This window comes from Silene latifolia, chromosome 7 (assembly GCF_048544455.1).
Source record: "Silene latifolia isolate original U9 population chromosome 7, ASM4854445v1, whole genome shotgun sequence".
In the NCBI taxonomy this organism is placed as follows: domain Eukaryota; kingdom Viridiplantae; phylum Streptophyta; class Magnoliopsida; order Caryophyllales; family Caryophyllaceae; genus Silene; species Silene latifolia.
Window position 1 is genome coordinate 90,196,094 of NC_133532.1, and position 11,094 is coordinate 90,207,187.

Consider the following 11,094-nt stretch of genomic DNA (forward strand, 5'->3'; position numbering starts at 1 on the left):
CCCATTTGATCGATGTGGGACTCATGTCCCATACCATGCAATGGGATCAGTCCTGTAACAAACAGGCTAATTAATGAGTAACCTAAAAAAAGAATAGGAATACATAGATGAATTAACATTATTGATTTGCCATGCATATAACATGATCCAGGCAAAACTTGTTAGTGTATTAGTCCCAATTTAACATGACATATCTAATCTTCTTCATTTATGCTCAACACTGAACAGCACCTACTGAGAGTTTGGAAATTAACTTCAAAGTCAGCTCTGCCTTGGTAGAAATCGTCAGGCGCATAGCAACCAGGCCTCGCTATATTCTAGCAAAGGTATTATTTAGGATATGACCTTGCCAACCCCTTCTGGGTTGATTTATAGCATTTCTTTCTCGTAGATGTCATGTTTCTCATGCTATCTGATAAATCTTTAAATGAAGATATTATCCTCATGTTCTCACTCTGGCGATTCTTTGAATGATGTTATTCTCACTGTTTATCAGTTAGATAAATCAGCATTACTTTGTCACTACATACCCACAAAAACTTGGGTTTTGGTGTTAACTTAAGTCGATGGCTAGACTCTGCAGTGAATATTTTGTTCATTAATTTCAGGGGGGAATCACTTCATCCGATATTGCTACCAAAGCTCTTGAAGCTAAACGTGCCAAAGTTGTTGGACAAGCTTTGGCTGGTGTTCCTTTGTGGGAGCTAGGTCATGAAAGTAGGCACCCTGGAGTTCCGTATATAGTATTTCCAGGTGAATGTTGCATTTTAATCTTTCTCCCATGCTTATTCTCCTTAACCCTTTGCAACAAACATCTGTTTTCTGTTACACTGTACAAATCGTCTCATACAGACTATCCAAGATCAGACATGTGTTGTGTATACTCTTTCTGCTTTTTTTTTTTTTTTTTTTTTACATATTATGATATTCTTTATTCTATGACAACGATTTGACTCTTAGTTTTACAAAACCTATTTAGGGAAATTTTTTGAAACTTGAACTCCCTCTTAATTTATTTTTTTTATTTTATTTTTTTTTTTTTTGGAATTGCCCAATGTTTCAAAAATATTTTGAAAGAGGGAGTGATTCTACCGAATAGGAGGGTGTGTCATTAAATGGCTAGCAAAATAAATTTTTATAAGTATAAATTTCTTAATAGCCCGTTGTGTTTTGAGAGGTTGATAAGTATATTGACTAGAAATTTGACAACATATATAGAAAAACAGAGGGTGTGTGCATACTTTTACCATCTGTTTGTTATTTTCTTGACACATCTATGATTTATAGGTAATGTTGGCGACCATAAAGCTCTTGCCGCGGTGGTGAAGAGTTGGGCTCATACTACTAAATCATCATCCACCAAAGACCTGCTGCTTGTCAGACCTCATAAACTTTGTGCACTTGTTCAAATATTGTTCCTCAAAATATGTATTTTTAATGTTTATATTCGTTTAAATTTTTGCCATGTAGCATGCAGAAAAAGGTGGATATGCTATTGGAGCCTTCAATGTCTACAATTTGGAAGGGGTTGCTGCTGTTATTGCTGCTGCTGAAGAAGAATGCAGTCCTGCTATTTTACAGGTGAGTATTTACAAATGATCATGACTACATAAGTAATGCAAATGTTTTCAGTAGAACGATATCCTTTGGCCATTGTGTTTCATACTATGTTACTTTGACTTTTCACTTTTAGGACCATACCTGCATCAATGCAACACCACATCGATATGGGTATGGATTCCGTACCTGACACTTGTTAGTCCGACACTTATACTACGAGAGCTGAACTAGAGACGCTCGCACCATAAAAGTGGAGGAAGAAAGGAAAGTTTTTGAAGCATTTAGTATTATACTTAATAATCTTAAAATCATATTTGCAAACTTCTTTCCAAGTACCTAAAAGATAGATTTGAAATGTTTCGTGTTTAGAAGTGTATTTCTACAACCACCATAACAACAAAGCCTTCCCAAAATACTCAAGGATCCGACTCGGACACGGATCCGAGTGTCCGATCCTTGAAATCTTAAAATCAAGGACTCGGGTACGAGGATCCGTGAGTTATTTTGGACACGGCATTTTTCTAAAATGATAAAATTATCTATACATATTTTAATATTTATTTATGAACTATAAAAATATCTATACATATTTACTTATCAATCTAGTTTTCTTACCCTACAAAAAAAATAAAATAAAAAATAAAACCCTTAGATAACACCTGCTTCAATTTTCAATGCAAAATCATTTACTCCTGGAGTCTAAATGGCTAAACCTTCTCATCCTTATAACCTCTGCTTTTTCCTTCATCCTTAAGTGTTCAACAAAATTATTATTTCTTTTATTATTCACTGGCAAGGGTCCAATTTCACACTGAAGGGTCGGACACGAAATCCATGTCCGGATCCGTGTCCGGGTCCGCCGGATCCTCCGGGGCAACTGAAGAGTCTGAGCATCACAGGCGTAGTTTAGCTTTCGAGTCATGTCCCGGCACCCCTATCCTCATCTTAGGACAGATTCCCTGTCTAATATTTTAATCATACCGTGTCCGACACTTGGATATGTATTCATGTCCAACACTCGTGCTGAAGTCACAGAGGCATAGGTTTCATATATAACAGAGATGCTCAATGGTGATATTGCAGCAGGAATATGACAATTCTATCTTGATCCATTTCCTACTCTCAGACTCTATCTACCTGAAAGCTAACTATTGGTCTCTCGTACTGTTGATTCCTGGTTATTTATCTGTAAACCTTTGAAGCTTAGTGGTACAAGATACTTCTCAATTTATTTTAATATATGCTTATGAGATCTATGATACTTCGACATGTCATCCACATTGAATTTCTTTGACCACCAGCTAACAATTGAGAGTCCAAGTGTTTCTTCACAAGAGTGATTAGTTTCATACATGTTTTGGTGGAAGTGGAAGTTGGAGGATTGCTAATATCTTCTTTCACTGCGTGTGATTTTTCCATAATTGCTCAGTCTGCAGCTTCATTACAAATCAATAATATTACTGGGGCTGGGAGCTACATGTTTTGACAAAGTTATCGCCCTAGTGAAATTAGAAAGTACCAAGCCACCCCCAAACATCATAATTGGCCCCATGTCTAGAAGTAGTGCAAAATATAATGAGAGCACCCATGTATGCTAAAACCTTTCCGATGGTCAAGGGAGTTGATCATCTTGCACTTTCGGTTAACTGTTTCATTTTCACCTTTTACTTAGGTTCTTCACTGCTTTAATTGCTTATCACCCATGTTGATGCTGCTTAGGTTATGTGTGCAACATTTCTAATATGCTGTTTTACTTGTTTTGTTGTCCGTTGATTTGTTTGGAGAGAAATGATTGTACCTTGAGAGTTGAGACATATCCCCTTCAATTTTTCAGAATGAGTCCACATTTTCTATTTAGGCAGATTCACAGAAGCTTCCAATTACCTTTGTAGGACAGTAATATGATAGCTACAGGCCACACTATCCCCACCTCTCACTCGCTTACTCCTACTCCACAAACTCCAATCACTAGAATCCGCCTACGTCTTCACCCCGCCCCACTAGACGCCACCACCCCACTAGGCAACGCATCCGTCTCAAAAGCTACCAAACCTCAACCCAATCCATACGTCAACCCAAGACTTCACCCTTGAAAATGCAGCCCCCCCCCCCCCCAATCATTCATTCCAACCCAGAATCTTTTTCCCCAAACTTTTAAACCCTAGACAATGTAGGGTTTTCAAAGGTGAGGGAAGGATTTAGGAGAATGGGGGTGGATGATTCCAGAATGGGAAGGTTTTCAAGGGTGAAAAAGGGCAATTTATGGTGAGATGATTAATTTCTAGGCGGGGGAGAGGGTGTCGAGGATGGAGGATTCTTTCGTTTTTGAGGGGGTTGGGACTAAGTTCTGGTGAGTCTAGGTGAGCTGAGAAGTTGGGTTAATGTCAATGGCTGTGGGGTGGGGTTTGGTGGCGAAGGGGCTGGTAGATGGTGAGTGGATGATGTGGTGATGATGGGTGAGAGAGGTGTGATAAGATGGGTGGGTTGTGTAAGGGAAGTGTTGTCTATATGCCTGAACACTTATTCGCTATGTTGGTTGGACTCGGTTAGAGGTATCCGACATGGGTACGTGTCCAAGTGTCGGATTCGTCTATTTTATGAAAAAAATACATGTTTTTGGTCTAAAATGAAGTGTCCAAGTGTCCCACCCATGTCCGAGTGTCAAGTATCCGACACGGGTACGTGAGGTAAAATGAAGAGTCCGAGCAACATAGCTTATTCGAACTGTTCTATTCTAGTATCAGTAATATGATAAGACTGGTTAGTTGCTTGCTCGCCGCATGATGACACACGCCCAAACCAGCTCCAAAAAATGTGTATCCCAACAGGACATTTCCAGCGAATGTTCCACTCTGCCGTTCAGTGCTACGGCATCATTACTACAGTGTCAGTGGCTGTTCTGATTAACCCAGGTCAATGCTCTAGAATCACACTATAATTTATATTTTAATTAATGTAGTCAAGTAGGCCAAAATATGCTCGTAAAACTTTAATCACCATGGCCCAGCAAAACTATTTAAGATGTTCATATACTTATTGCATCTTTGTTGTCGGTTGATCTCGTTCTTGAGTTGATAGATACAGGATGCCTTGCAAATGTATACTCTTTACCACACTTATTATCTTTGCCCTACCACATTAAAACCCGGTCCTCATTTTCACCAAGCAAACTAATGTTATAAACTTGACCAGATTCATCCAGGAGCCTTAAAACAAGGAGGCCTTCCCTTGATTGCCTGTTGTCTCTCAGCTGCAAAGCAAACAACTGTAAGTATATCTTCATTTAGGATTCAGTGATGTAGACATGAGTCTCATCTACATTGGTGTCCGCTTTTTTATGGTTTTTCAGTTAGTCCTTCTGTTTGAATAACATGGATACTCTTCTAGTTCAGTGATGTACAGCTTTGAACAATGGAAGCAACAACTTCTCGCATTTGTAGAGTAGAATAAAGCTATAAGCTTTAAATTAGAAGGCAAATTCTCATTTCAGACGGGCCTTTTTCGTCTGAGATTAAGACGGAGAAAATGTCTTCCTTTTGTAATAAAAAGTGGCCATTTAATGACAAAATGTTACAGCTTAAATTGTTCACATTTTATTAGAAAACTGTCCTGGTAACTTTTTATCAAAAACCGATCACATTTTATCGTAAAATGGTCACATTTTCTCCGTCTTAATTTCAGACGGAAAAGGCCCGTTTTAAGCAAGACTTTTGGAAATTAGAAACAGTTTTGCTTTAAAATCAAAACATATGCCAGTGATACTGGCATGTCTGTTTAACCCTGATAAGGGCAGTTAGTCGGAAATCAGAAGTTTCCAGTATTCGTGTAAAAGCACCATGCCTTTATCTTAGGATAATTGACTAATACTTTGCAAAAACTACGTTTCTGAGTTTTCTTATATGTGAAATTATGTATTAACAGATTCCCGTAGCTGTTCATTTCGACCATGGAACATCCAAACAAGAATTACTAGAAATTTTGGAGTTGGTAAGTTTGTTTACCACTTGCCAATATAAAATAACGGCTTCTGAATTATTTTCCTTTCTGAATAATTGGCGAAGTTTTTGAATGCAGTATATCTATCGTTCTAAGTTCTAACTCTAAACCTTTTAGTCTTTTGTATTTCATCATTATTGGAAATGACAGGGTTTGGACTCATTAATGGTGGATGGCTCACATCTTCCATTTGACGACAATGTTTTGTATACAAAGTACATATGCCAGTTGGCTCATAAGAAAAACATGTTCGTTGAAGCTGAGTTAGGCAGATTATCAGGAACAGAGGATGATTTGACCGTCGAAGAATATGAAGCAAAGCTAACTGACTTTGGCCAGGTTATCTATATACCTACGAGTCTACAACTTCCAGTCATCATTGTTTTTGATTTATCATATGGTCCGATTAACAACTATCTATTTTTCTGTCTCCCGTACAGGCACGGGATTTTATTGATAAGACCGGTATTGATGCTCTTGCAGTCTGCATTGGCAATGTCCATGGGAAATACCCAGCAGCTGGCCCAAATCTCAGGCTTGATTTGCTTGAGGTAATATATTTATACTAACTATTGTGCTGTTTTTGTCTTGAGGTCTTGAGGACCGATTGCCTTAAGATTGGATGTCTAGCACCAGCTAGAATCAATTCATCTTTTTTTTTTCCTTTCTTTAACTCCATTTGATTACACATGGCTTATCCGTGTCTGCTAAATTTCAGCTGCAAGGTAAACCCAAATTTGTGCCTTTGAAATAATTTGTACTTTGGTCCTCTACGTATCAATTTAGAAATAAATTCTTTTGGTCATTATCAGTGAAGAAGTAATTTCTTTTAGTACTCTTTTGGCAAACTACAACAAGGGGGAATAAGATGAGCTGATAAATTGCTACTACTACAACAATATTATCTAAGTGCCTATAGGGCTCTCCATACTATTATAGAAAATTTATTGGTAGGTATCACGTGCTCGATAGTTTCATGACTTCCGGCATGTTACTACTGATTTGTTTGAAAATGGGGATTTGGATGGAAAAGGAGGAGAGGGGAGGGAAACGGAGAGAGGTGGTTTCCTTTGTTTTGTTAACAAAAATGGAGGTGAGCGATTTAGAGGGGAGGTACAGTAGATTTCTTCACTTCCCTCCTATAAGGCAAATTAACATTCTTCCAACAAAGGAAAGATTTGGAGGAAAAAACTCATCCCACCATTCTCCCTCCCTTTCCCTTCCCATGTTCCTCACCCCTCCCCCTCTTTTCGTATCCGAACACTCCTTAAGGGCTTGTCTGATGGAGGGAATGAAACAGAGAGGGAGGGAGGGAGGGAGAGGGAGAGATACAAAATCTCTTGTTTGGTTACAAAATAGGATAGGTGGGAAATGGATATCCATTTCCCCTCCTCCGAATCTCTTCAAAACCCCTCCACTCGAAGAAAGATTTGAAGGTTTTTCCTTGTGTCATTTCCCATTTGCTTCCCTCCCTTTCCCCTCATTCCGTCCCCCCCCCCCTCCTCCCCTCCCTCCCCTTCCCTCCGCAAACACTATCCAAATATACTCTAAATGATCTATTGTTTGGTGGGCATAAGTTGAATCAAAGATAGTCTTCCAACTTTATGGACATTTTTCTTTCAAGAATATAGCCTAATTAGTAAATCTGGCAAACGAATATTTAGAGCAGGTTTTGGATTGGGTTGGTTTGGGTCAATTTGAATTCACTCTTATTGGGTCTTGGATTGGGCCAAGTTGGGACAATTTGGATGCACTCTTATTGGTCGATCCAGGTAGGGGTAGTTCGGGTTTATAATGTTCTAGGGGTTAGTTGTTATGGGTTGGATTAATCCGGGATTCTTAGGGTCATATTGATCGTGGCTATTACATGTTTTGTCTTAAATTAGACACTTCCAAGTCATTTCTGATAGAAGTTATTCTTAGGCTGATTGTTTTGGGGTCCGGTTAGATTGTATAATTCTATTAACTAGTCCGTCGTATTTTGTATTGATATAGTCTTTGTTTCCATCCCACTTGGGGTGTTTGGTTCACCCAATATAGGTATGAGGTATGGGGTTGGAATGAACCAAACCCATACCATGTGTTTGTTTGACGAAAATGGAGGTTTCATACCCATACCTCAAACCCATGATGTATGGGTTTCTCATACCCTTGGAGGGGGTGGGTATGAGATTGATGCCCATGATATCAAATTGAAAATAACAAAAAGTGATAAAAACAATTATGTCATATTGCACAAAAATCTTTTTATATATTTATTTGATTAAATTTTATCTACATGATTTAATAGTATTAAAAATTATTATTAAAAATATTGTATTTTGAAGATTTTTTTGCTTTGATTGATTTCTAACCCCATACCACACAAATTGAAACAAACACAAGGTATGAGGTATCAAGTTCCAACCCGATACCACCCACCACCCAGGTATGATTCCTGATTCCAAACCCATACCCACGGGCGAACCAAACAATATTGAGGATAGTATCTTTATGAACCAATGACCAATGGAAAGTTTCCAAGAGTATTTATAGATCTGTAACAGGACATCTTTCCACGAAGACATATTTGCCAGTCAATTTAAAATGGTGATTTTTATGTATTAGTGCAACATCCTGGCTCTGATCTCGTTTCTCGTAAAAAGTCAGTGTTGAATTCGTGTTTGCATTTGTGCCTATACTTCTTGGTTTGCAGTTATGCTCTTTTCGAAATTCCGGTTTAATCCTTTGTTATCCAACAGTAGTTTTCTAGGATCATTTATAATTTTCAAACTTTGTGCTTGCTTTGTACTGTATTTATTAGCTTCATTGAAACTTAGGTTGTTCATACAAAATCTTGATTTTCTTATATGTTATTTGTAGGATTTACGTGCTCTGACTTCTGAGAAAAATGTAAGCCTTGTCCTTCATGGAGCTTCTGGTTTGCCCATGGAACTCGTCAAGGTAAATTACCATTCGTATTTTGTATTGTCTACCTAAATAAACTTAACAAATGAACAGTTTACTTAGGATATCTATGAATAAACTTCCCATTTGAAATATTTCCTTTTTTTTTTTGGGTTTTCTATGACGTATCTCCCGTGTTTTTTTAAAATTCTAAGACATATCCTCGGTTTTTCAAAATAAGACGAGGTATCCCTAAACTTTATGAAAAGTCCTTCAAGTAACCTAATTTCCCTAATTTTGCTCTTTTTAATTTTATGTTTGTGGATATTTAGTTGATTCCTCATCCTAAATACGTAACCTCTGATCATCCAAATTCCTCTTTTAAAAGTCCTTCAAGAAACCCCTAATCATTGTTTACTAATCAATAGACAACTTTTTATGACAAAGTTTGGGCCTTAAAAGTCTCGAATTAAGATACTTTTGATATTTTTGGAAGGTATTGTTCTTTCACATACGCATTTTACTCTTTCACATACACAAATTACACTTTTACCCCTTTCACTTTTCAATTTTCTTTCATCCCTCGTCTCTCATACTTGATATTCCCCACCACGGCCACCTCCTCCATTTCTCTACCGGACCATCACCAACCCCCGATTACTGGCGATCCCAGCCGCCAGAGATACCAGCCGCTTTCCCTACCGATGATCACAGCCGCGACTCCACCAACAAACCACCCTTCACGCAGCCTCAGTCGATCTTGATAATAATGAAATAATTCCCGCACACCACCATCTTCCCTATTCTCTCATGCATGTTAAAATTCATTCATTGAAAAAAATGACAATTCAATCAAGTATTGAATAACGATTTGATTGAAATATCAAATTTAGAAGCAATATGGACATTGTATTTGTAACAATTTTCATATAGTCGAAGAAATGGGGCAGTGCAATTTTGCGTCATACAAAGCAATCAACTTGCGTAATGCAATTTTGTCTAATATAAAGCAAATTAATGTAGATTTTTGATAAATCAAACTAATAAATTGTTCAATAAGATCCATAATTGAAGAACTTGAGTGAGATTTAATTAGGTTTTAGGAGAAAGGGAAAAGATAAAATTATGGTTTTTTTGTTGATGGGAGGGTAATGTTTGGATACATTATGAAAAAAATGTATGTAAAAGAGTATAAGTCGTATGTGAAAAAGTAACACCGATCTTTTAATTCAGGGGTATAATTGACGATTTTTAAAATCAATGGTGTATGTTCGGATTCGGAAAACATAGGGAAGTAGAATATCCCTTCCTTTTGTATGTTGTCTCGTGACTACACATCTTTATTCGAATTTGCATTTCCATCATCTTATTATGTTCTTTAGTTGTATGCAAAACAACCTGAAAGCCTATTCATGTAGAGGGAAGTATACTGCATCAAAGTAAATCCGAAGCTTAGACTTTCAGCCTTTACTGAACAAAGTCGATTTTTTTTTCATATGTTTGTGCTTTTAGAGGATTATTGTGTTATCCTTATTTAAAAAAAAAATGTCTACTGACTGAGCAGAGATGCATCGAGCTTGGCGTGAGAAAGTTCAATGTGAATACCGAGGTCAGGAAAGCTTACATGGATTCACTAGCCAGTCCTGGAAATGATCTTGTAAATGTTATGGCTTCAGCAAAGGAGGCTATGAAAGCTGTCGTTGCCGAGAAGATGCGGCTATTTGGCTCTGCAGGAAAAGCGCCATGATGACATATCGGCCGAGATAAAATCATTAACTCCTATTTATCGTTAGCTTCATGACCTTGTCTCAATAGAAAGAATAGGAGATTGGGAGGGAAAGCGGGTATAATTCAGCTGCGGCGTTAATAAATAATTGTTGGAGGGAATTCCTTCCTTTCTCCAAACATAATTAAAATTCCTCTTTCCAAAAACTCTTTGCGTTAGAGAAATCATACTTCCTATGTTTTTTCATTTAAAAACATAACAAATTATAATTATAATATCATCAATAATACAACCTTACGCCAAAGATGTGACCATTGCCATTGTATTGGAAGAAAATGACTTTCAAATATAAGATATGCACAAAATAATCTTTTTTTTACATCTCTTGTAAAAAAATACTTTTCATTTTTTGCGTTGGTTTCACACTATTTATTAAACATAGTTTATTTTCGCAGTATGTATATTTCTCATTACAGTACTCTTTACGTAATATTTTCCATTCACATGCCCTTTACTAAAAAATAATCCATCGCCCAATTTCTCTCAATTCTTTGACAAGACTATTTCGATCGATCAATTTTCTTTGATTACTAACTCTAATAAAACATATACTTAACTCTGTAAATGCATTTATTGAACAACTCAATATTTTCATCCACTTTTTAAAAAGTAATTTACTTATTTTATGATATGTTTTGGGTTTTATTAGGGTATTTGGGTTTGGTGGTTGGATGGTGGTCTGAGGACGGCGCATGTATAAAATCAGGCGGACGTGTGGCTTGAGGAGCACAAGTAGTGGTCGATGTGGTCGCCATCTAGCCGAGCCACAAATTAGAGGGAGTATAATTTGTGGGAGGAATTGAAAAGCGGTAATGTTGTGCTAGGGCCGTGGAAGAGACGATGTCATGACGAGGCGGTGAGTTGTG

At 37.4% G+C, this 11,094-nt stretch overlaps 1 protein-coding gene across 6 annotated transcripts in view; it reads left to right on the top strand.

The window, feature by feature from the left end:
• LOC141592351 (uncharacterized) overlaps nt 1-10,472 on the top strand; it is a 51,753-nt gene extending 41,281 nt beyond the window's left edge. For all 6 annotated transcript variants that reach the window (XM_074412976.1, XM_074412975.1, XM_074412977.1 and 3 more), the window contains 10 exons: nt 229-326; nt 609-753; nt 1,288-1,376; nt 1,471-1,581; nt 4,753-4,827; nt 5,482-5,547; nt 5,707-5,895; nt 5,997-6,107; nt 8,419-8,499; nt 10,007-10,472. In XM_074412976.1, coding sequence (XP_074269077.1) covers nt 229-326; nt 609-753; nt 1,288-1,376; nt 1,471-1,581; nt 4,753-4,827; nt 5,482-5,547; nt 5,707-5,895; nt 5,997-6,107; nt 8,419-8,499; nt 10,007-10,189 — 1,148 coding nt within the window. In that variant the 3' untranslated portion in view covers nt 10,190-10,472. The remainder of the gene's footprint in view (nt 1-228; nt 327-608; nt 754-1,287; nt 1,377-1,470; nt 1,582-4,752; nt 4,828-5,481; nt 5,548-5,706; nt 5,896-5,996; nt 6,108-8,418; nt 8,500-10,006) is intronic.
• Nucleotides 10,473-11,094: the final 622 nt, after the last annotated feature.